General features: G+C 30.7%; 1 protein-coding gene across 2 annotated transcripts; it reads left to right on the top strand.

Moving 5' to 3' along the window:
* LOC128386058 (putative uncharacterized protein DDB_G0282133) lies at positions 1-26,927 on the top strand. Of its 2 annotated transcripts, none has more exons than XM_053345020.1 (4): positions 1-561; positions 21,217-21,804; positions 24,037-25,959; positions 26,033-26,927. In XM_053345020.1, the coding sequence occupies exons 2-4, from the start codon at positions 21,231-21,233 to the stop codon at positions 26,704-26,706; spliced, it is 3,171 nt and encodes a 1,056-aa protein (XP_053200995.1). In that variant the 5' UTR covers positions 1-561; positions 21,217-21,230; the 3' UTR covers positions 26,707-26,927. The 2 variants fall into 2 exon arrangements, with proteins under 2 accessions (XP_053200995.1, XP_053200993.1); XM_053345018.1 differs by having other exon boundaries at positions 3-561; positions 26,030-26,927.
* Positions 26,928-27,054: the final 127 nt, after the last annotated feature.

Genomic DNA, 27,054 nt, shown 5'->3' on the forward strand with positions numbered 1-27,054 from the left:
TGTTGATTATCAATCGTTCACATTGTAAGTCACAAATGTGAACAGTAATTCAAATTAACTTGATTATTTGATTGTTCAGTGAAAGTGTCAATGGAAAATTTAATCAATCGAAACAAAAAGAAAACAATTTAAATGGATTTTGTCTAATTAACATCATCACCTTTCTTTGAATTACCTTTTGTTAACCTTCCAGAGTTTTCTGTGTGTTGATCTTTTTCAATTTTTCTTTTCTTTTCTATTCTTTTCTTCTTGTGACATTGTATTTAAATTGTATCTTTAACCACAAACTGACGTTTTACTAATTGTCGACAATTGGGTTAATCATCTTCTCATTACCACCATGGTCTTCAGTGATTTACCGATTAATTGCATCCCAATCGGGTCAAGTTCCAGTTGATTGTCTCTTTATTGTTCCCCTTGTTGTCTAACTTTTATCCGCCATTTTTGTTGAGCTTTTTTCTCTTTAACTGTTTGTCATTGTGACTCTTGTTGCTCTTTGTGTGACTTTAATATACTTTCTATCCAATTGTCTTAACGTTTTCATCTGTGATATTTTACTAGGTAAGTGTTAATTAATTACTTCATTTATTGTTGATTAATCTCTTTTTCTCTTTGCCGGTTTACAATTTTCATAATATGTTTGGTGTTAATCCATTTGTCAAAGTGGTGTGTGTGTGTTGTTGAGCTAAATGTAAAATTAATTAATGATTTACCAAACAAAATCACTTTACCTTGTCTATCAAAATTACTTTGCGTCCATTTTATTGATTAGGGTGTCCAGTTTTCTCTCTCTCTCTCTTTCAATTAATTTCTTTTTCCTTTCCATGTGTTCCCATGAATCTAATACGTGCTCCTCTTTATCCAATGTGTCAAATTGTTATTGTTTAAATACTTTAGTGTTTAACCTATTTACTCACCATGATAAACGTTGATTATCAGATGATGATTTCAATAGAAAATCATCAATCAAATTAAGTTTAGACAGCGAGTTTATGCAAATTTCATGTTACTCTCAATGATTGTTGTTTCTGTTTCTCTTTTTTGTTCGTGTCACTTATTTCACCTTCATATTTGTATAACTATCAGAATGTTTACCCTTAGGTGAAAATATGTATTCACTCTGGTTTCCAATGTGAATAAATTTCACCTTAACTTTCATGATAATAAATAGTCTCAATTGAGTAAATTATGTTGCATGAAAATATTTCCACTTTATCAACGATAAACAAATCGAGATAAATTTATGATTATCAGCAGAATTTTCCTTCTCTCTCAAAGTAAATTTCTTCTTTCATTATAATAATAGATTTCGTATTTGCAGAATTTTCTTCTAACGACAAAATGACTTCGAAATTTTCTCTTCGTACATTAACCTCGCATACCTTTAACTCATCATCGCCATGTAATCATCATGAACACTATTCTCATAATCAGGGTGATTTGAGAATTCCGATGTTATCATCTAACTGTAAATTAGTTGGAATGTTAACTTTGTGGTTTCTATTCTCATGATAATTTCATCAATTAAATTCATCTTGCAATTTAATTATTCATAGATTAAGATGATTACTTGGTGACAATTTTCATCTTAATTATTTTCATTGAAATTAACAGTCAGCAAATATCATGTAATTAAGTTATCATGCAACATCAGAATGAATTTCAAGTGTCAAAACAATCCTATTGATGGATAACGATAGAGTGATAATCTAATCTAATTAAATTGATCCAGAGTCACGAAAATAACGATTATCATAATTGAATTAAATTTTGTTTTTTACTCGATAAAAAACTTATCCAACTAATCTGTTGATTGGAAAGATTAACCAGATTAACAACTTGTTGATTAATTAACAATCAACTTTTGAAATCTGGTTAATTTCAATTCGATCATTTTGACTGACCAGAACTTTTGACTATTTAGTATCTTGACAATGTTTCAACTTGAATGTTACAATTAAACCGTAAAATTAGCTGCATGAAATTTACACTAATTACTAATTGTCGATTAAACTAAGTGATCAATTTTGATGTAAATTATTATCTCACTCAAAATTGTTGCTCTTAAATCATTACTAAATTGAGAAGCTACAATGACCCAACCCAAAGCAATTATCGTGATAAAAGTAATGGTACTTTTTACACCAAAATGTATCTCGATTGAAGGACTTTGTGTACATACACGATTATTGTTGTTGTTGATGAAGTTGTTAACTGGAACCAAATGTAACCCAATAACCGTTACAATCTAAAATAAACAAACAACATTGGTTAACTGTTCTAATTTGTTTACTCTGTTGACAGCCGTTTACTGTTAAACTTTCACCTTCAAGGATAATTAGCATTAGAAAACATAATTCACATATCCAAAGATAGAAATAATAACAAATCCCCTTTAAAGTTGCTCTTTCTACTCCTGTTAATCTCTCTGTCTATTTTTAATTTTATCTTCTCCGATTCCTTAATTTCTCTCTCTCTCTCTCTCTATCTACTAATAAGATGGATAATAATTGTAACAACAATTATTTCCTTCAAAAACTAAAGCTAAAACTGTTAATCTATTGAGTAAACTTTTATGCTGAACTTTAATTACATTTCAAGTTTTAATTACAACTTTTAAAAGTTTTCCCTTACGATTACCAATACAGAATTGATGGTCTAAACGCCAAACATTATAATCATCATCAGATTATCTTCTATATTGATCAGTTGATTGTCTTTTTATCATCATGGTCAAGAGTCTATTTAATAGTTTAAGACTTGACTGGTTAACTTAATCTCTTGTTGATTAATCAATGTAATTACTGTTTCATTGTTGCTTAATTAACTAATCCCATTTCATCTTGAATACCTTTAACTGGTTCATTTTGTAATTTCAATGTATATCATTGACATTAACTTAAGTTAACTGTTCAGTTAATTAATTATGCATGAGTAGTTTTTCATCATCAACTTTTGATTGTACTCGATCTTTTTCCTCTCTCAATTGATGGCTCGATACGTGAACTATTTGAATAAGTTTATCGTGCTAATCTTATTATTATCGAGCATGAGACGAAATAGAAAATTTATCTTATTCAATTGAATATCAAAGTTGATTAGTTATCTTTCCATGAAATTTGAGGCTTGATTTTTTCACCAAAGATCATCATTGAGACTCTAATGATGTTTTTACGTTAAAACGTTGAACCTCAACATAAATTGTTCCTTATGAATAATGGTAAACATCGGGAAGGAGCTGATTGTTACAATATTTACAGTTACTTTTTCCTATTCCGTTTGATAAATTAACCTGAAGAAGACTTTTCAAACTACTTAAAATTCCGAGTCAGATTTTTTGTGTATCTTCAGAATTTCCCCCGTGAAGCTGATGATATATTTGCACAAAATTCCAATGGAAATGTTCACAATTTTCAGATAAATTCACTCCCAACTTAATTCTTTGGAATAAAATTTTCTCTTTCTCTGTTTAAAATCTTTTCTTTCACCATGAAAACTTTCCCTTCATCTCATTCAGAATAATCAAAAGTGTATAATATATTTGACTCGCTGATGAAATGATTTAGAAATGGTTTCTATCAATCCTAAAGGTTTTGGCAGTTATTTATTTTTATCCAGCATCTGAAATCAGAATTCATGATAAACATGAGAGGTAAATGATAGAAGACAGAATCTTAGCTTGGTAAACAACAATTTATCAGAATCAGTCAACTTAATTGTTTCGTAGAGTTGAACATTCATTCAACTAATCTTATTTTATTATTTCACGAGAGTTAATTATTTTACTCATGATTAGGAATAAATTTTTTTTCTAAAATTTTTGTAACACAATCTAATTTCATAATTAACTCCAAATGCTCCTAGATTAAGATTATGCATAATCATGAGCCAATAGACTAATCCGTTGATTTAATTTAAATTAATATCATGTTAGGTCTAATTGACTATAATGAAATGATGATTTGTTCAGTCCAATTAATTGAACTGTTTTAAATGTAAGCAAGTTAATAACAATTTGCAAAAAGGCTGATTAAGTGATCAACCGAAAGATAATCTGAATAATTAAAATGAAATTCTCATGCTTCATAGATATTGAAATTACATGAAAAGAACATCTTTTTTTCCCATGTATCTTCACAAATCTTGAATTCATTGTAATGAGATTTTGGAACTTTTTCCACCCTGAATCAGATTTCATTCAGTTGTTTGTGAGTATTATTTTCTATCGGTTGCTTTGTATATGTGTGCATGTTGGCGATGATGATAATGATGTTGAAGAGGATTGGTGAAGTGTATTTGAAAGGTAATGAGGCAGAAGGTTAATGCTTTATTTACTTATTTTCATGGGTTTTCATGATGAACAAAAAAGAGCAAAAACTAACAGAATAACTGAAAAAAGAACACAAGAAAAAAGGAAAAGGAAGTAAATGGGTAATTCCAATGTTTCCTCATCCAGGATAACCCACAGAAACATGGTTTTAATGTTGTTTACTGTTGATGCTTTCATTGTAATAACAACAACAACAATAATAATACTAATAATATGAACAGCAATTTACAATAAATGTATCTCCCACCCTCTTGAATACCCTCCTTACTCTGCATCTATATGAGGGAAACAGTATTACAACATTTTGTAACCTTTTTTTCATTCATATTCAAATCTTATCTTAAATCTGAGCTGCTGCTGTTGTACAATACTTGAGATTAACCTGATCGATTTAATCTTAATGATTATCAATTACTTGAAACGTTTTTTCTCATTCTCTTTTTACTCATTAGATTTTAACCCCTTGTTATAACAAACTAATCGCATTTGATTAATGGGTAAATCCATTTAATAGATACTAATACATCCCTCAAATCTTAATAGCAATCATAATAATCTTTAATTTGAAAATCGAAGCCCATAAATTAGAACTTTTCTCATTGTAACTATTACGAGGTTCGATTTGATTCCTTTTGCGATCAGTTGACTTAAGAGGTTACCCTTGGATATTCACTCGAAGATCATGTTCAATCTTCATTTATTTTTGTAACAGTAAAAAAATCATTATGTTAATGATGACTGTTTGGTGAAGATGAGGATGAAGATCAAGATGAAGATCGCTAAGATGATGATGATAGTAGAAAAAAGAAGAAGCTTTCAAAGTGTTAGAATATAAACCTGAATCTTTCATTTTTATCCTTTTTCATCATTTCTCTCTTCCTCTTACCACCTCCCACCCTCCCATTTTTATCACTTGACTGTTGCTCCAATTTTATCTTTATCTTCCTTCCTCTTTCCTTTTCCTTTTTTCCTATCTTCACCTTTCTCCTCATTGATTATCCATGATATTTATTCAATGTGTGATATCAACAAAAAATTGACATCCTTCAGTTGTAATGTCATGTTATCTGCTCCATGAATACCTTTTCCCTTACACTTTGTAGTTATACATATCGCACCATTAGTATTATTATTATTATCAATGACATTCACGCTATTAACTTTCCTCTACCTTAATTCATACCTACAAACAGGCAACAATATGATATCATTACACTCCCATTGACTTGGAGTCTAATCATGGGAATATTATTCATATTAATATTATAACCTCATCTCCTCCTCCTCTTCATCATCCACCCACTGAATTATGATTATAATCATTTCTTTTCATCTTGTTCAAATGGATTAAGATGAATAATGTCTCGCTATTGAAAGGAAATATTTGTATCCATTTACAGTTACAATTTGAATCGATACTTATTATGATAATAACCTCAACATACCCTCTTATGAGTGTTATAAGATTGAAAAGTTAATCATTTATCCTCTATTATAAAAAGTTTTGATTACATTTAATTTATTTCTATTAATTGAATTGATTGTTTCGTAAAGTAATTCGAAGCTTTATTATTATTTATTTAATTTCCTTTGCATTAATAAATTTTCCAAAAATAGCACTGATTCAACTCTAGATTGTTTTACTTTAGATAATATATTTACAGAGAGATTCTAAATTTGAAATCTCAAATTTCCAATTGAAGATTTACCAGAGATTATCATTGGCTAGAAACTTTTGATTCTCTCTCCTTTCTCCCTGTTAATCTTGAGATTATTGAACTTATTCACAACTGTGAAAGTTGAATGTATATTTGACATGAAGGCAATTCTTTTCTCGTACGCTTTGAAACCTACGATTTCTATGAACAGATCAATGTTATCACTTCGTGTATCATGATAAATATATTATTCATTATGCGACTGCAAAGATACATCTTTCTATTGTCAATCATAAGATGAACAGTGGAAGTGAAAAAAGTTATATTAATATAATATCAACGAAATCATGAGTTACCCTGAAAAAGAGTAACATTGTCGTTGATTGATGTGTATATATAACAACCTACCCTGTAGAGATGAACATGAACTTGTCATAGACGTATGCATTTTTTGCCTCTCTCTCTCTCTCTCTTTTTCTTTTTTCTTTTTCTGTTAAAGTCTGAACTTCGCCGAGTTTATACTCAATTACAGATTCTATGGAATAAAACTAAGCGAAAAAATAATTCGCACATAATCGATACTAGTAAAGTTCGTAAAGGTAAACATAGACGATTCTCATTGTAGCCATTTCACCATAAGCACAAGCATCATGAACATGAACACGAAACATCTGAAGTATCAAGAACTCCTGTTGACCATTATGATTTCCGATAATCTTTTCTACAAGAAACTTGTTATCATAAAATTCAAAGATCCAAGTTGATAGAAAGTGAGAATTGAAGAGAGAAAACAAAATATGTGAGAGTCTGAAGAAAATCGTAAAGAATCTGAGCTTCCATGATGAATTTTTTCTCTCTTGGCACGTGACTATCAGAATCTCGAAGTTTCATCATTCAGCAGTTTCAGCATCTTACGAACATGAATATCTTATATCTCTTCTGGGGTAAAGAGGTGCCTTGTGTATTTTTTTTGTTTGTTCTTATTCATCATCTTTTCAAGCCATGGAAATTGCCATGAAACTGATGCTCCATTTTTCTCTATCCATGATAATCTTACATGAGAAAATGAAAGAAAAAGTTCTGTATACGAAATTTGAAGATATGATTGGTTGATATAAGAGGTAAATATGAACAAAATGGAAGAGTAAAGTATGAATATAACCTAAACAATGTATCGGATATTATCAATCTCGGCTTGAGAATATCTTTCTAAGCATTTTTAGTTTTCATCCTATTCCATAATAATATCATGTTTTCTATTTTGGTGTTCGAATGCAAAAAAATGAGAACATCTTTTTTTCTTTCCACCTTTCTACTCAATATTTTCTCATAAAAGTTCATGTAATGTGAACAAGTATTTTCATCAGAACAATTTCCAACTGTGAGATGAAACTGCAGACAAAAACTTCGACTCTATTACAAAAAGTACATTTTTTATCACTATTACAATTGAACATCATGCATGTTTGGGTGATAATGATAAACCTGAATATATGGCTTGTGAATTTCATCAGAATAAACTTCATTATATGAAACATTTGATTCTGAATTATGAGCATTCAAACTCAGACAGAATGAGAGTGAAAGTGAAAAATCAATGGGATTAGACCAAAAAACTAATGTAAATGGATTAAACTTTTAAGCCATGGACATCAAATTAAGATGAACTGGACAAAACGGACAGCAGTTGATGCAGTTCCAACATCTAATCCATGTTACATTATAATTGATTATCAACCAATGATGAAAAATTTCAAAATTCTGATGGTATTCACGTTCCAATTGAAAATAATATTCACTTAAGAACAAAAAAAAGTTCTTCTTCTATTTTGTTCTGTTTCATATCAAGGTGAATCATATGAACTCTCCCTGTGCCTCTTGTTTGCCCATTAGATGGAATTGTCTTTGTGAGCAATTAACTGAGAATGATTTGTTTTAATTCAGTATAAAACAATAAAAGTCATTCCCAGTCATGATAACCAATATAATATGTGATTATCTTTGTAATATTATTACTCGGAACATTGATATTTACAGTTAGATTTTATGTTTTTCCTGGTAAACGAAAAGCCATTTAAAGGGCAATCCCTTTTCCAATTCTCATTCTAATCGATACTTTCTCTGTCTTATTACCCTTTTTCCTCAATCGCCACCTTAATCTTTATACTCTCTCACTTTCTCAAGATAATTTACTTGTCTTCCTTTTCCGTCCTCATCTTCATCTTCATCATCATCTTGATTCTTTGTTAAGCTGACTAAATATCAGATTAAACTGACCCAATCAAATTAAGTGACCAGTCTCTCCTCTTTTATCTGATTATTCAGTTTATAATCAATCTTCACTTTCACCTTACACAGCAACACAAACAATATAAAATTAGTTTAATCATTCACTTGGATTAACATTTACCGTTATTGATTCAATTGAATTTAACCCATGAAAATGATTTTAATACAATGTTATTATTACTTTGTATTAACTTCAATCCACTTAAAGTTGATTAACTGTCTTTCATTTTGATTGCTTTACATTTGTCAATTGATACCGATGAGTTTAACATTTTAATCAACGCTAATTAAATTGTTTTCATTAACCTTTTAACAGTTTAGCTAATCTCATTTCAATTTTATTGATTGTTCAAACTAAATGATCATGTTATTACTTGTCTTTACCATTTAAAACACTAATTAAGATAATAATTATTTGAATCATGTAGTTGAAACTTGAATTGATTGGTCAACTGGATTAACATATCCTGTTGACAGTTTATTCAGTAATTAATGGCCTTAGCTTGTTAATACAATTTCCGTTTTTGACAGTTTAGCCGATAAATGCAATTGGATTTACTTTGATTGTCATTAACTGTCATTAAAGTTATATTCATTCAGCTTACCCTCTGAATCCAATAAAAGTTGATAGCCAAAGTCCTTGATGTGTTAATCCTTACCTCTTAATCCTCAACTATAATCCAATGAATGAACACCTTTGCCCATACAGAAAGAGGACTTTCTTAGGTTATACCAGCGAAATGAATGATTTGTTTTGAAACTCATGAAAATGAATAGTAATCAATAGTTGCAAGGTAAATCATGATTCTCAAATATTTGGATTGTTTCATAATGATAATAAATGTTACATGAAAAAGGAAAAAAATAAATGAATGGAAAAGAATCAGTGTCAGCTAAATAAATGTGAAATTGATGCGAAATAAAAAAAGCTACTAAGCCAATCAAATGGAGCATAGAATTGCCTACCCTCCTCCATTCACCTCACCATCCACCTTGTTCCCTCCTCTTGTAGCGTATCTTTCACTACATTCAATCAGAATCTGTGGTTGTGAAAGTGGTTGATTCCCTCCGGAGATACAGAAAATAACCTTTTCTTTTCATGGGAAGATTTATCAATATAAAAGTTTATCAACCTGTCAATCAAAAAATATTATATATGTTACCCTGTTTCCTGTTCTGAAACAATTCTGTAAACTACCCTGAAGAAATAACTTATTTTTCCAATACCATGGATCAATTTAACTCGATGATACTTTTGTTCTCAATCCTAATCTCATTGATAACCAATTAATCCAGGTTAATCTAGCTTTTTATATCAATTTAAATTGTGTGAAATTTGATAGGCTTAAAAACTAATTCTGATTCTGCTCGAGATAATTATATAATTTCCAACAATTGAAATGATCATTTCAATCCTTCAATGATTCCCTGTTACTCCAAACATGATTCATTAAACCCTTTGGCTGGAAACATTCACCAGAGATTCACAATTATCTCTAGAGATTGATAATCTTTAATTCTTAATTGGATTTATGTTACTTGTAATAATTTCATCTTCCCATGGAAGCCTGAAAGTTAAGCGTAATTGAATCGTTTCATGAACTTCCCATTTCCAACCACCATCACCTCCTCTTACCTTTCATGATATTAATAATACCCTCACGCAACTGATTCTTATTCATTCAGCTTTTGCCTACCAATCTTCATGATGATTATTCATACACATTCAAAGTGAATAACTTGAAATCTATCATGAATACTTGAGAAAACATTAGTCTTTCTCTGGAACCATTACATTTATCATGGATTCACAATTGGAACACCATATGATTAGAGTGATGGGTGGTAAATGTATACATACAATTTCTTGGTGTTTGTTGATTTAATGCATAAGTAGACGAAGAGAAAAGAATCTGAATGAAATTTTTCTCTTTCACACTCATGACAAAATTCGATGGTCAAATATCGGAAACAGGAAATTGGTCAGCGAAACACTGGTAACCACCAGGGGTCAGTCACTTATCGTATTTTATATTAAACAATCGTTAAGTTATCATCATTTTCTGTCTACCTAAGGGAGACAGAAAAAGAGAAAGTGAAAAAATAGCAAGAGATCTCAGTTGACATCAGAATTTACTTAAAAGAAAAGGTAATCGTGATCAGAATCTGAGTGATTCTTCATGGTAAAGATATATATATATCTATAGATTTATAATCATTATTATTATTTGAGATTCCGATGAAGCTGAAAATTGTGTGACTTCCTCTCAATCATTTACTTAGGTTTTTTTTGCTTACAAGTTCTGAGATCTTGATGAAACTTGAATGATGCTAAAGATGATTGAGAGTTGCTGCCATTTCTTTGTGTCTTCATCTTTATCTTCATCTTTTCTTATATCTTGATGATTTCCTTCATGTCAATAATCAATAACTCTTACATTTTACTCTTCATCCTTCTCATCATCATCATCATTCCATCTTTCTTTCTCTATTCCTCCTTCTCTCTAGGAATCACTATCCATCTCAAATAGAAAAAAATTCTCAATTTTTACTCATTACGATTGATTGTTGCATTGGAATAACTCATTTTGGTGACATTTTCTTGTTTCAAAATGATTAGTCTTTGCACTTTTACCAGCTTGCTGAAAACATGAACACTCCCATTATATTAATAATATCACATCCTTGATTGAGATTCATGTCAATCACAATGATCATGAAATTCAACTTAAGTTACTCATCACAATGACAACCAGCACATTTCATATGGTATTTAGTCAATTGTATCAATACATTTAGTGGATGAATTGACCTCCAACGCCCATTCATTAATGGGGAGGGTTAATTAGCACTTCCAATTGTGAGAATAGATAAAACTTTGTGTAAACTAAACTGTCCAATGAAACCTTAGATAAATTATTTTGATGGTTTAGTCTCATAGTGACAACATATAACAGTAAATTATACTTTATGTTGCTTACCTTGAGGGAGGCAATATAATCAATTGTTGTACGCAAAGGTAATCATATAGCCGATATATTATATCCGTTGCTTGTATTGGACAAAATTTAATATTGTGACAGTCAACGAGTTGAATTTGTAAGTGGTCATCCATATCTAATTGACTTAAATGCTTTTATTAATTATACCTTTTGGGTCCTATCATATTTCAATTTGATTGTTATTGACTCAAATTCAATAATTAAAGTTTCTGATGAATGAAACTATTTGTGATTATCACGCATCTAAACTCAGCATGATAATAATGAGCGTACGTTAACCTCACTTTATATTGAAGCTGGAGGAACATTTAATCACACAATTGATTGTAATCAACTAATTCAATGATAAATGATGACGAAATAACCTGAAGCTATTTACCAAAACATATGAACAAGGTAACAAACTTATCGTGACTTTAACCCCAACGAAACTGTTAACTTTCTCTTTCTATGAATTTACTCATTACGACAATTGATTATCTCGATGTTTTTTGTTCTATTTGCTGGACACTTATAATTGACCCAATAGTCGAAACTATGTCTTCCTTTTTGTTTCATTTCGTGTTACAGTTCATTCATGTTAATGATAAATGATAAACCCATGGGAATGTGATAAACTTCACTAAAAGAGATAAGTGTTGTTATTGAGATAATAATGACTGATTTGGGTACGAAATTTGAGGTCAAATGGTCAATGTTGACAAAGTTTTCTTAATCAATTCACAAATTTACAGGGCTATTTTCAGCCATTTTTTTGCGATTTTCTCAGTAACTACAAGTCCTAGAGACTTGAGAGGTATGAAGTTAAGCTATACTCTATTGACATTTTGAAAGATCAAGGTCATTCAGGTCATCGATAAAGGAGCATGGTTAAAGATCATTTCAAATACGCTCTTTTATGGTACTACCATTATTATTTATTATTTTGAAGTTCACCCAAAGACATGGAATAATTAAAAATATCGGTAACAGGTAATGATAATCGACGAAGTAAATGTGATTCCGACTTTTTCAGTTCGTTTAATTGTGTTGACAAAGGCGAAAATAGCTGAATAATCCTGTAATGAATTACAATTTACGATTGAAAAAATGAATACGAGATAAGGTTGAAGTTTTTCACCGAGTCTCAACCAGAATAAATGCATGTTCAGTGGATTTTGAGTTTCTTTTTGCTGGAAAATTGAGCACAAAGAGATTAATGTGACAATTTAGCAAAAAATAATAGGACACTACTAATGTCTAAAATAGTGTCACAGCCATGAAAATTTCACTTCAAGTCTCTGAATTGAGAAATTTTTATTAATGACCAATAACCTCAAATAACCTTGAACCTCGTGGATAGTGAGCCGTGGACTTGAATCGATCAAACCAACTGTGTCAAAAGAACTAGAGAGATTTTCATGAAATTGATTCGTTTATATCCAAATATTGTTCAAGTACGTTGATTAAGTACAAAAATTTATCCTTGCCATGAAAATGATACATGAAGTTGATAATTATCATCATTAATTTGATCATCATTCTTGATTATCGTCTTAAATCAACTATCAATTCATTATCTTTTTCACCATCATCTCAGCTTATTAATGAATAAGTTGTTTTCTTTATTGCTCCAATTAGATTTGGTGAGAAAAGACAATTAGATTATCTGTAAAGATAAATTAATTAGCGTATTACTTGATTCGGTTTAGTTGAATTAGATAATTAAAAAGACAATGATAAGAATGTTAAGATTAAATGATATTTTCATCATCATCATATAAATGTTTGTAATTCCATTATATAAGTTGCTGGTTATCAACTGAACTAATCATGTTTTTCATGATCAATTCAATGGTCATTTTTTTTTATCCCTATTGAATTCAGATTAGCATCAAAATGATTATCTCTTTTGTGCTGATAGTTAATTTGTATTGAATTATCATTTTTCATGTAACCATTATGATGATAATTATCTTGTAAATAATAGATAATCGGAAATCAGAATAGAAACAAGTGAGTGGAAATTCATGAGAAGGTGAAATACACCCTGGCCTCAGAATTGATTATATCTAAAAGGTGATCCATCACATTTGAGGATGAAACTGAGATTATGTTGAAAATAGTTGATAAAATTAATAACCTGAGGTATGATACGTTCACAAGGAGATAGAGACCATGAAAAAAAGGATTGATATATTATTCTGATGATAATTGATCATCTTCATCGATAATTCTCATGGTTTTATCAATTTATCAGGATAATCCTTCAACCCTCCCTGTCATAATATCTCAATGTCAACACCAAGAACAATAATTTAATTTCTATCTGAACATATACGACATTTTCCTTCATCTCATTCCATAGACTGATGATGAAGAAAAATGATAATTTTTTACTTTAAATTGATTGTCAATTGTTTCCTCGATCAAATTCTGTAAATTAGTTATTTCTCATTTACTTTATCATATTTTCCATGAATTGTAAACAACTACATTTGCCTCCATGAACGAAACTGAATACTGATTGAAATAGATGAAATAAGAATCGTTTTTTTCCGTTTCACTTTTAAATCTTTCTATTATTTTCATCTCATTTATCTCAACATCTCATGACACATTAATTCAATTTGGATAAGCAAAAACAAATAGAAATGATTGAGGAAAATGTATATAAAGTAAATGAAGATGCATTCACTGGAAGTGGGAGTTGGGAGTGAAAATAGTCAACTTGTATCATGTTCCCTTTATCATGCAGCTCTATCATCTTTCACTCCACTGAATCTCATGGTGTAAAAAATCATTGGAAATGTTATCATCATCATCATCTTCTTCTTCTTGTTCCTCTTTTTCATCTCAACCTTTGACATGGAACAAAGAAAAGTGTCATTATCAGAATTACTTGACTATTAAATGAATCATCTGCCGTACGAAACTCAAATATACTATTTCTAGCAAACATATCTACATATTTTCACCATGTATTACATGTAAAGATGATGATAATCAAGATGACGATGATGAGGTGATGATCATGTTAACAGTTACGCATCATAAACTATAACTGATTTCTGTCATTCTCATTGGATAATCTTGCTGAATAAGATGAACATTGATATGAATAATATTCATCATGATTCCAAATTGCATATGAGAGTTAAAGACAAGGTTAAATAGTTAATGTTGATTATGATGAAATATCCGTTCTCCCAAAGGTAACCTCATGTTATCCCAAGATTAACATTGAAACGACAGAGAAATAAAGATAAGTGTTAACCTTAAATACTAACAAAAATGCTTACTAATAATGGAATTGAGTACACAAAGAATATTCATAATAAGCCAGAAAGAATCGGTTAGAATTCATGGTAAACATGAAGTTAACAATGATCTTCATATGGATCGAAATTACTTTGAGAGAAAAGTTCTTATTGTGTATTATTTGTTTCTTCTTCTTCTTACCGATTTTACTCTTTTTCTCTCTTCATCTTATTCATCTTCTCTTCTTCCATGTACTTGTTCCAGATCAGATTCATCCTGATTCACTTCCACAGCGAAATTACAATGTCACAATCGTGATCTCAAGAAAAACTCTATTATTTTCATTGGATCAGCATTAGTTTTGTTTATAATCGATAACAGGCTATCAACTTAATCTATCACAACACACAATTTATTTTATCCTCCTTCTTGTCATCCTCTGTCCCTCATTACTCTTCCTCCTCCTCCCTCTCTTCTTCATCTTCCACCCTTTCCCTCTCTTCACCCTGGGTTATATGCCTCCCCTCGGCCTCATGTTTACCCTGAAAAACTTGACAAAAGATAGCAATCAACTTTCCCTCTATCTCTTAGATTATATTACATTACAATCAATATGTATCTGAATATAATCAGATTTAATGTGGAAATAAAAAGTGAATCTAATCAACATGATTGAAATCCTTTTCTGTTGAAAGAAATGATATGAATCCCTACAGATATGATTAAACTGATTAGAGTATCTACTCTTACCACTACTCATCATCTTCATCATTCTTATCATGATGATGATAAGAAGATAGTAGAATACAGGGGTGGATACAAATCACTTCGAATATCTGATATCAGAATAGAAAGAGATAATTTCATTCATCTTTACATCAAATTCACTGTTTGAAGATGAAAATCTCCCAAAGGTTACTTCATTTTCTTCCTTCAATTCTCTCTCTCTTTTATTTTCTTATTTTCTTTCTATTTACTGTTTCTTTACCTTCTAATTTCATTTTGACCACCGAACTTACATCATGTTTACCATGAGAAGGGAAGAAAAACTTGGAAACACAAACAAGGTAGAATAACAAAGTTACTCCATCTCTCTTTTACCAGTCTTCATCTCCACCAACCTCCTCTTAAAACTGACTCTCTCACTCTCACTCTCTTTATCCTTGTCCATCTTAAACTCTCTCCCTCTCTCCTTCTTCATTCTCCCACCTCATCATATTACTCTACTCAGTTTTTTCATTATTCTTATTATATTTGTTGTACATTTTCAAACTTTTATTTATACTTTGGGTCCTTCTGTTCAAACATGATTTTCCAGATCTATCTTTGAATCATTGAAATTCATCCCACACCATGAATTGCATCTAGTTTTAGACAAGATAATTCTCTTAAGAATAAGGTAAATATGAGTTGAAATATCATGATGGTGATGATAAAGGAGAGAGAAAAAAAGTTAAAGTTGAAAATTGTAGAAAAAGTAAAATGACCAATGGGTAAGCATAAGAGAACCAGAATAAGAAATAGATGAGAATGAATGTTTTCTAATGGAAGCAAAAATCTTCACCTTTGCTCAAGGTTTTCATGGGAATGAGAAAAAATCTCAAAGAAATGAAATTGAACTTTTCAAATGTTCATCATTCTCATCATCATTATCCGTAGTAATGTTTATCAAATCAACATGATTATGTTTGAGTTTCTATTCCGAACCAGAAATTCTCATTTGTTCTTGTTCATGAAGAGGTAAAAAGACTGTTCATCTTCATCTTGATTTGTTATTATTTTCAGTTAACTTTTTACTATCTCATCATCATTATCATCCTCATCTCTCTCTCTCTCTTCATTCTCTCTGCTTATTCTGATTATGATCCCTGTGTGAATATAAAAGGTAGATACACAATTTATTATTCTACCATAGTAAACTCATTAGCAGCCATTTTCAGTTGAATTCCAATCCATTCTGTAAATCATTTCATGAGCCATATTGTATTAAACTGTTTCCAACTCTGATTTGGATCTTTACTTTTTATTTGTTTCATCATCATGAAACTGAAACTGAATCAAAAATGATTACTGAAGTTTTATGTTTCTCTCCCTCTTCTGTTGATATAATAATAGTTTTCCCAGTGTCTCCTTCACCTTGTAGGCCATATAATAAACGTTAATATTATTTCATTGAACTTTTTTCAACTTCATTGAGTAAAAGTTACTTTCTGTTCATTTCATCAAATTGAATTGTTCAATATCTCTTCATTTGTTTCCATGCTTTCCTATCATGATTGGAATCATTATTATCAATATTATCCTGAAACTTGTCACTTATCAGTCTCATTGATTTTCAACTTAATTCAATTTGATTGTTAATCTTAAAGTTATAACATTATTACAATTGCTCAAGTTTATCAATGATTCCAATCTAATATATACACAATGTACATCTAGACTAATAATAAAAACTAGTTTGTTAGTAATTAATTAATTGTTATGATTTCCATTTATGTATCATGGTAATCACCGAGTTGATTAACTTGAATTACTTATTAACAATGAAATGTAACCCATAGTGAAAGAAGGGATTTTCATCATCTTTATCGTTTTTTTTTCATCTTCTTGATAATCTGTTGTTATTTTAACCATTGTATTCACATTACCATTATATTAATTCATCTAACTGTAAAAACTGAATTCAAATCTGTGTAATTAATTGTAGCTGTTGACAAAATCAAATGAAACAAAGCGTAATGGTAACGTGAAACATTTTAACTTTTTGTGATTATCACACACAATTGATTCATAACTGTAACAGTCAGACTATTCAGCATCTTGATATCCCACTTCCTCCATCTCCGCCTCATCCTGCATCGTAATCATCATCATCATCATCTTCTTCTTCATCTTCAATGTCAATGTCTTAAAAAAAGACAAAAATAGTTAACTAGACTCAAATTTATCATCTTCTTTATTTCCTGTTTCCTTCCGTTGATGATGATGATAAAAACTGAATTGAATATTGTTTTTGAAATCTCTTGCTCCATGTTGAACCCATGGTGCTCAAGTTAATTGTTGTATTCAATGAGTTAGCATAATACTCACTTATCTTCTGAAAATGATGAGGATGATGAAAACCTCAGAGTAATTTAATAAGTGTATGAATGAAGAGGATTACCCAAGCCAATTTATGAGGCATTTACTAGAGAATCAACTAATTATCTCAGTTTTCTTGTGTTCATATTATCATGATAATAGTTGAATAGAAGAAGCAAAAAATGTAAACTTGATCCATGAATTTACTTTCCTTGGACAGTTTATCTCAATGAGATGAGCCAGTTATTAACTGTTAGTCTAGTAATTAATTCAGCAATTAAAATAATTCGCTCAAATAAATAATAACATTAATTTTTTCTCAATTCCCAATTGTAACTCTCTTACCTTGAAATGCTCAAAATTTTATTATTATGAGTTAACTATTCACCTTATCATCAACTCAAGTATGAAATGAGTTGCACTGAACTTATCAGTATGAGTTATCGTTATAAGGATAATAATGGTGATCATGATTCTGAATTGAATTGCAATTTACTGAATCTTTTTCTCCTTATTTTCCGTCAATATGAAACCTTAGAGATGCAATTGATTATCAACTAAATTGTTGACCGATTTAAACAGAGACCATTTTTAAAGTTTAATAGTTGATAATTTAACGATGACAATTTAGATAAACCAGTAAATCCCAACTCATCACCATTATCATTAAGATTATATCATGAGACTTAATCTACTTATTTCATCTGAATAAATGACTTCATTGATTTAAGATTAAGATGTTATGATTATAATGATTTGCATTCGGGTAAATCTTGTTGATAGTGATAATGATTATCATGACAATATTATTGAGATGAAAATCAATCATAAATGAATATCATGAATACATGAGAGTGGAAAATTTTCCCTCCATGAGTAAAGTGTGTAAATGGTTGAGGTGTATGAAAATTATCTGAATCAATTGCTGGCAATTTAGTTACATGATTGATGATTGTTTAAAAATTGACATTTAAACGATTAACCAGTTGATTGATGTTATCACTTATACTGACTAAATGAATTGTTAAATTGTTTTTCCACTGATAATGTTAAGCAATTAAATCCATTAGTTAAATGGTGATATCTTTAATTTTAAATGTCCAGGGTCGTTGGTACTTGATTGTTTGACAATTGTCAATCTATTAATAGTTAGTTAAATTTGTTTATTTTCGAGTCATTATCATAATCGTTTATTGTATCGCCATGAGTTTTATATGTATCAGATTAAATTGTTACTCGTTCCATTAACTATTTAGAAATGATTTGGGTTGATTGTTACAATTATCAAACAATAGAGCAAAAGAAACAATGAAAATTTACAATTCGAGGCTCTTAATGTTGATGTTTATCCAATAACAGCTTTCGCTTTACCATCAAACATTTAGATTGAGGTTTCCAATGGAAAACAATAACAGATTTGGAAGGTCAATGTTGACCTCTTATCTTATCGTGGGGTCGAAGGTGGAAATGTTTGGATAAAAAAGAAATCGATAGCAAGAGAAGTTCGATAATAATAATTTATTGGTTTACATGATAATTTATTCTGTTAACTCGAATAAATGTCAACTAAGGTGTAAGAAGATGATGATGAGGAGGAAAAGGAGGTGGGGTGGAAAGTGAAATGGATCAGGATGGAAGGTGGAAAAGGTTGTCACACTTTAAGTGAACAGTTCTAAGGTTAAGGTGGATTTTTATTTATCTTTCCATGAATTTCCCTGAAATTTGCTTCTTATACTAAATATCGCATTGAATTATTTAATCTGTTGGATCAATGGATTCGATATGATTTTTATTACTCTTATTCATGAGATTGTGATCATTTCAATCTGAAACTTTGATTTACTTTTCAATTGGAATGCAATACATGATAAAAATGAGTATATTCCTACTGAAACTTTCCTTTTCCGTTATCCATGATGGTGATTATCATGATTCTGAGGTTGATTTTAACTTTTTGTCCAGCAAACTATCAACAGTAAAAATGTAATAATAGTAAATATTAATCCTTCAACTACCTCCTACTAAGAAGTGAGTGTTGATATTGAAATGCCCTGGTAGCTTAAGTGTATATGAAATATCATGAAAACTTTTTGTAGATCTACATGTAAGTCATGAACATTCAGCTGAATAATAATATCATCAGAACTTGTCAACTGGCCCCTTTTTTATAATGTTGAGGTTAATGTTTTTTCAGGTTCATGGGTCAACTATTGGCCTGGAATTGGTAAGAATATGTTATCACGATGATGGAAATAATCTTGTAGGAAGATAGTGTGATGATGATGATGATCATCATCATCATGATTGAGACAGAATATGATTAAGAGGAAACAGTGATTCTCATGAGGATAAAATCGATATCTATCATTGGAGTTAGATGATTATTATTATAAACATTAGTTTTTGGTTGGTAAGGTCAATGATAATATTATCTTGAATGTGATTGGATAACATGAACAATTCTGAATTCAAATAACTATTACAATTCAGTGATATTACATGATGATGATAGTGGATGGAAAATTCAATCCTGAAGCAATCAAATCTTTCCTGAATCATCATCATTACATGATACATGATATGGAGTTTTTTTGAAGGTTATCATTTGATTGCTTCGAGTTATTAATTCACAGTCAATATTAATTGTTCATCTTTTCTCACTGATAATTTGCTTAGATGATTTTGCTTGTTATGGGATATTGTTAATCCATCAGATTAAATGATTGAGTATTTATGGTTTCATCGTCTTCGGCAACTTGACTTGGCTTTTTGGTTTCATTGTTTTCGATATTAAAAAAGGTTTCATCATCTTCATCACCATCTTTAGGTTTATCTTTATCTCTAATGCTTGTCTTAAATTCATTTCAATTGAGTAATCCAATTGATCCACTTGGACCATTAAGAATAAACTTGTTCTCTCTCACTCTTCATGGGGCTTTACTTTTACCCTGAAATTTTCATGCTGATCCATTTTTGCCTCTTCGCTTCATCTTCCTAAATATTTCCTCCTTCACTCTCACCACCTCCTCCCATTTGGAGCTAGAAAACATTAGATATCTTCCCTTTCTCCTCTTTCTCTTGTTTTTCATCATCATTATCATCATTAGTCTCTTACTTTTATCCTCTCTTTCATTTTCACTCTTCATCTTTTTCTTTGTTGAAACAAGATCTCATCTTGATCAATGTTCTCTCTCTCTCTCTCTCTCTCTCTGTCTATTTTTATTTGTTTTCTTTCTTCATCTTTTTCACCTCCTCATCCTTATCATCATCATTACGATGCGACTTGCATCACTTTAAGATAATAGCTCATCTTCATCAGCGGATTAACAACATTCACTTAGAGCAATCAAAGCAAAGAGAAATTTTAAATTACTTTAAAAAGAGAGAAAAAAATAAATGATGAAAAAGTAGAATACTAAATGATCTCATATTTTTACCTTAATCTCACCTTCTCCATCTTATCATCTCTTAATTTACCATCATCATCATTACTGTTTCGGACATGGAATCGTTTGCATCGCTCATTATCATCATCACCTTCACTTTGGCTTCAATTGTTTAACCAATAATAATGACCCTTCATGGTAATAACGATAATGATTGTTACATGAATCAGAGAAAGGAAGAGAAATGTTAAATAAAAGAAATGCGAGCTGCTCCCTCATTCCAAGTGACCAACAGAGTCAATGTAAAGAGTCTGGGGTAACAATAGCATCAGACACAATCTCATCTTCATCAACAACAACAATCCCATCAACTTATCTTCTTCCTCCTCTTCTTGCCTCTTCTTCATCCTTAGAACCTACAACAACTTCATCCACAACAACAACAACAATCTCATCCCGTCCAAATGGAAGTCAATTGACGGAAATTGGAAGAAATTTTCCTGAAAAAGTTTCCATGGTAACTCAAGTATCGACATCAACATTATCTCCATCATCAACCACCGATGATGATAAAATTCAACAAGAAACAACAACATGTTTTAATAACAGTAATAACGATAACATGACGGGTAACATTGAGAAGATCATTAATTGTAAAAGTGAGCAGATATCTGTCAATTTATTGTCTTCCAAAACATTTAACAAATTTACTCCTAATGTGTTTAACTTACGACCCACAATCTCAACTCATCCTACACGAAAGCATCATCATCATCATTCACATCTCTCTCCATCTTTAAGTCAACATAGAAGATCAGGTAATTCTCACTTTCTCACTTTTATCTCATCACATTTTTATCATCATGTTCATCTCTCTCTCTCACACTCACTTTCTCTTTGATGATTCTGTTTCTTTTCCTCTTGATTTACACCTTGTTTCCGGTCTTGATTATAATTTACTTGCCTTATCTTATAGTCAATCAACATCAATCAGGTTCATTATGATAATCAAATGATTGGTTGATCATCAACAATAATCAACCAATTACATTGAATGAACAAACTGATGCGAAAGTTTTTCATCCTCATCAAATGATAAAATTGTTGTTCTCGATATTTAACCTTTTCATCAATTTAATCATTTGTTTGTTAATGATGGAAACTTGTTCAGGGGGTTAATCATCATTATCTTGTCTTTATCACCATTAACCTCATCATCTTCATCTTCACTCTGTGAAAAACTCCTCTTTTTATCTTCTTCTTTCAAATAACTTATCTCATCAGTCATATTGTGATGATATTTAGCTCTCGCTCTGACTTTTAATAGGTTTGCCAAGTGAAGATGAAAAAAGATGAAGAGAGAGAGAGAGAGAGAGAGAGAGAGAGAGAGTAAGGAGGAGAAAATGACTTTTCCCACCTTTGGGCATTCCTTGGCGACCATTTTATCACTGAGAAAACGATTCAGAATAAGTTCTGAAATAGAAAAGGTTAAGTCATCAATCATCAATCTCTTGGCCTTTGTCATCTCTTCATCTTTATCTTCAATCTTTTGTCCATCTCTAGTGACTATTTCATCATCATTGATTCACATCATCAAAGTTTCAAATTTTCACCCAGCAAGAAATAATAACTGTTTATAAATTTATTGATTGTTGAACTGTAAGCAATTAAGATTAACGATCAGCTGGAAAACAATAATAATAATTTTTAGTAATTATAGTTATTACTCCAATTGTAATTTTAATTATCTCTCTTAATTGTTTCACTTGTTATTAGCATCATCAAATTACTTTATCCTGTTGTTGTGATAATACTCATTGATTTAATTATCTCGTTAAGTCTTAATCACAATCCAACTCTTGGGTTAATAAACCAATTCAAATTCAAACCAACAATTAGCTCTACACACCAATCATCGTATCAAGTTAATCGTTTTCATCAGAGAGAAAACAAAAAAAAAGTCAAATATCAATCTTAATCCTGAGACGATTAAGCTGTTAGTTTGTATTGATTCAGCTCAATGTTTTTGAGAAAAATAGTTCTGAATATTCAACAAATGAACCATTTAGATACATGATTATCTTCACTCCCGTGGTATGAAATATTTTCATGGAAAGTGAAAAAGATTATTATAATTATCATGATAACTTTTGAATAAATTAGATGATGATCATTAAATGAATCAGGATGAAAAAAGATTCAGCTGATAAGATAAACTAATTTCAATTGCAAATGATGTTCAGTTTTTTTCTCATCATGAAGACATTAAATGCTTATCTGAATACGATGGTGATTTTTTTACTCCTTCTCCATGAAAATTATCATCATTTCAATTCTTATCAAGAACTTTTTTCCTCCTGAACCTTAAATAGCAACAGATATTGATTATCAGGTCCATTCACTATAATCAACATCATTTTAATTGTTATAACCCTTCAAGCTGTTGACATGATAATGTTGATCCATTTTAAAAACCAATTCAACTACTCTGAACATGGATATCCAGTTTATATCCTCTTTTATATCATGACTTAGATTTAAATTGATTTCACCCACTGAGGCTTTAAAAGCTCATGAAATTTATCATGGGAATTGAATGTTAGTTTGTATTTTTAAGTGATAGCCATTCAATTGTGTGTTAGTATCAATAGTTTCATTGGTTAGAGTCCAGTCCTGAATTTGATGATCAGTTCATGATGATTATGAAAGGCTAAACAAATAGATACAAAGTTTAGCTTCAATTCTGATGAACTTAATTCAGGGAATAGATGAATCAGGAGAAAGAGAAAAACAAAGAAATAGGATGAATCTTATTAAGATGCTGATCATCCCTTTCGATTTTTTTCATCTTCATCTTCATCTTATTCTCCCTCCCTCTCTCTCTCTCTCTTTCTTTCTTTCTTTCCGGTTCTTCGATTCTTTCGAAGTCACTTTCTTTTTTATCTTCGTTCCATCATCATCTCATTCTCATCTTCTTTTTCTACTTTTTTTCTTCTCTTTTCATCTTCATCTTCCTATTCTCTAATTTGATGTTGATCAATTCCCAACAGAACTGAGAAGATTCAACCAGAACAAAGGAAATGATGATTCGGAAGGAGAGGGAACAACCAATTGTTATACTTCATCAAGTGAACACTCAATGGATACCGTAATTTTTTGTGGTAAATCCATGAGATCTTCATGTAATGCTAATAATCAACAACATCATCATCAAGTTCATCATAGCATTCCAAGTTCACCGAAGAGCTCACCATCACCAGGGAAACCCAAAGTGCCGACTACAACCAATGGTTTACCAAAAACACCAATGTGCCAACCAATGATGATGGTAATCGCTAAATCGTCAAATTGTTCAAATATGACACAACAACAGTCACCTAAACGCTATTCATCATCATCGTCAAACACAACCTCATCTTCACCATTAATTAATCAATTGTCGATTGATCCAACAATCAATCACTCATCCGATAAAAAGATCAACGTTAAAAAACTGGTATGTGACATTGGAACTTCACCTTTACATAAGAATAGCCTTAATTGTAAAACAAAGTGTAATCGAAATGATGAACTTTGGGTCGATAAGCCGAAAAAATCGAAACGAAAAAAGCCTCCTCATCGAATCTCCGGTGTCGAATTGTGGGTTGATGGTCCAAACGCAATACCGATTAATTCAAATATCACAAGTGAATCAACTAATTGTGAGTTTACAGAGAAACATCAACGAACAACTGAATGGATTAACCAACATGCGAAAACAATTTTAATCGCAAGCAATAAAGGTAATTCATGTTGTGGTCAACACTGGACATCATCAAATAATTGTGGTAAATCAATTAACGAAAATACAAACATCACTAATCCAGTGACGACCTCGAAATCATCTAAATCTAATTCATCTAATGGTGCCAACGGAACGATAATTGATCTGAGTAATCCAGCTTCTCCTTATCATGTTGGTGTATCTGAGCTAACAATTAAGGAGAAGCATTTGATTGATAAACTAATTGAAACCAAAGAGATGGCTTGTCAAACAGAATCAAATGAGAAACTAATTGTTTCAGAAAGTATGAACTGTACAAACAACAGTAATACCAATGAGAAGCTCAATACAGAGGAAACTTTGATTCTATTGAGTAATCTTCATGATAATCATGAGGGTGATTATGAAGATGATGCAGTTGATGATAATGATTGGACTGATGAGAGACGATTAATGTTACTAGAAAGAGGAGCTCTTTCTGATTGCTGTGATAATCGTATTTGTTGTTGCTGTTCAAGTTCATTTACATCGGAAGATGATGAAAATGTTGCTGTTGATGATCATGTTCAGGGAGACGATAAAATGATCGATAAAGATAAACAAACAATTGAATTGAAAAGTATTAAAGATGATATTGGATCAACGAAGGAAAATAATTTAGATTCTAATACAGAACTTATTCCGAATAAGTTGAGCACTTCCAATCAATTAACTGAACCTCCTGGACAATTAAAGTTGGAACAGTTTCTCAAACAACTAATTACTGTTACTAACCCATCGCTCAATGATAATGAGAATATGGAAAAGATTAAGAAAGATAAAGATAAAAATCATCATCATCGTCATCGATCACATCATGGTCATCATGGTTATCATCATCATCAACATCATCATCATGCAGGAGAAAGGAAATTGTCCCAACCCATTAATCATTACAATGATTATCCACAATATGATTCATTGCCACCGAGAAGATTAACTCGATCAAAATTCAATGGAACTAAATATTACGACTCCTTTGGATCACATCAAGATTTGACTAATTGTTCAGTGGACGACAATCAAATTAACAGATTAAAATCGACACTTGATGATGCTAATTGTAAATCGGTTGGTTATATAATCACGAAGGACTTGCCAATCAATGATGATTGTAGTAAAAATCATGTCACTTTGTTACCAACCTCGCCGCGGATCAATCGGATTCTTGGTAAGTATTAATTGATTAAGCAAATTACTTGATGTCATTAGTTGATTAACATTAATTTTAATTGTTAAAGGAGGAGTTCAAACTAAAGTTGAATGTATCAATATAACAAATAGTCCAACTAAATCATCGCGAAAGCAAAGTTGCAATAAACGAGATACAACATCGACAACTACGAGTGGACATGGGACAACAAGTGAAGGCGATGATCGGTCAGTTGTTACGAAGAAATCATCTGATTCCTCATCAAGTCCGTCACAATCTCACGATCGAACCTTTAACTCGTCCTCATCTTCAGCCTCACAATATCATCACCATCATCATTATCATCGGTCTGGTCAAAATTCCAGCGGTGGACCTTCTTCCAGTGGATATGATAGTACAATTAAAGATGAAGAAAGTGACCGAGAATTGGTCATAATCGATAATGATGATCAATCAAATGAAATTAATGGCAAAAAATTGATGATCACCGATGAAGATAATACCTGTAATGTAGTGACTCTCACTGCTAATAACAATGAAAGTGCTAATAATAGTAATGATATTAGTAACAATGGTAATAACAATAACAGTAATCATACTAATCTACAGGGTAGTTGCAATATCGTTAAAAGTTCAGTGAAAATGAGAGATAAATCTGAGAAACAAAATCGTAAGAATAAAAAAGACAAAGAAAAAGATAAACGTGAATCGTTAACATCAGAGAAATGCTCATTTCTTTGCTGTAAATTAACTTCCTTTTACTAATTAACAACAATTAAAATTATCTATTTGCCAAAGAAAAGTCACCAAATTGAAACGGTTGATTATTATTATTAACAAATTGCAACTAAAATCATAAGAATCAAAATTTGACATTAAAGTAAAACAATTTTTTATTCATGACAATTTGAAAGAATCACTTTTGTACATTTAATGTAATTAAATTATCAGAATTTTAATAAAATCAGAACTGTCTTTTTGTTGTATTTTTTATATTTCCGCTTCATTTTGTGATCACCTGAAGGTTAATCAATTGATTGTCACGAATATTTTATCATTGATGAGCTGAGGAAATGTTGTTATGGTAAGACAGCATTCAATTAACACTCTGTC

The sequence above is a fragment of the Panonychus citri genome, unplaced genomic scaffold (genome assembly GCF_014898815.1).
Source record: "Panonychus citri isolate SS breed McGregor unplaced genomic scaffold, ASM1489881v1 Contig00063, whole genome shotgun sequence".
Classification (NCBI taxonomy): Eukaryota; Metazoa; Arthropoda; class Arachnida; order Trombidiformes; family Tetranychidae; genus Panonychus; species Panonychus citri.

Excerpts from the sequence above, each read along its gene's own strand:
- LOC128386058 (XM_053345018.1), top strand. The coding sequence starts at position 21,231 with ATGTTAAATAAAAGAAATGCGAGCTGCTCCCTCATTCCAAGTGACCAA. Across the intron at positions 21,805-24,036 it reads AAGTCAACATAGAAGATCAG|AACTGAGAAGATTCAACCAG; the intron begins GTAATTCTCACT and ends AATTCCCAACAG. Across the intron at positions 25,960-26,029 it reads GCGGATCAATCGGATTCTTG|GAGGAGTTCAAACTAAAGTT; the intron begins GTAAGTATTAAT and ends TAATTGTTAAAG.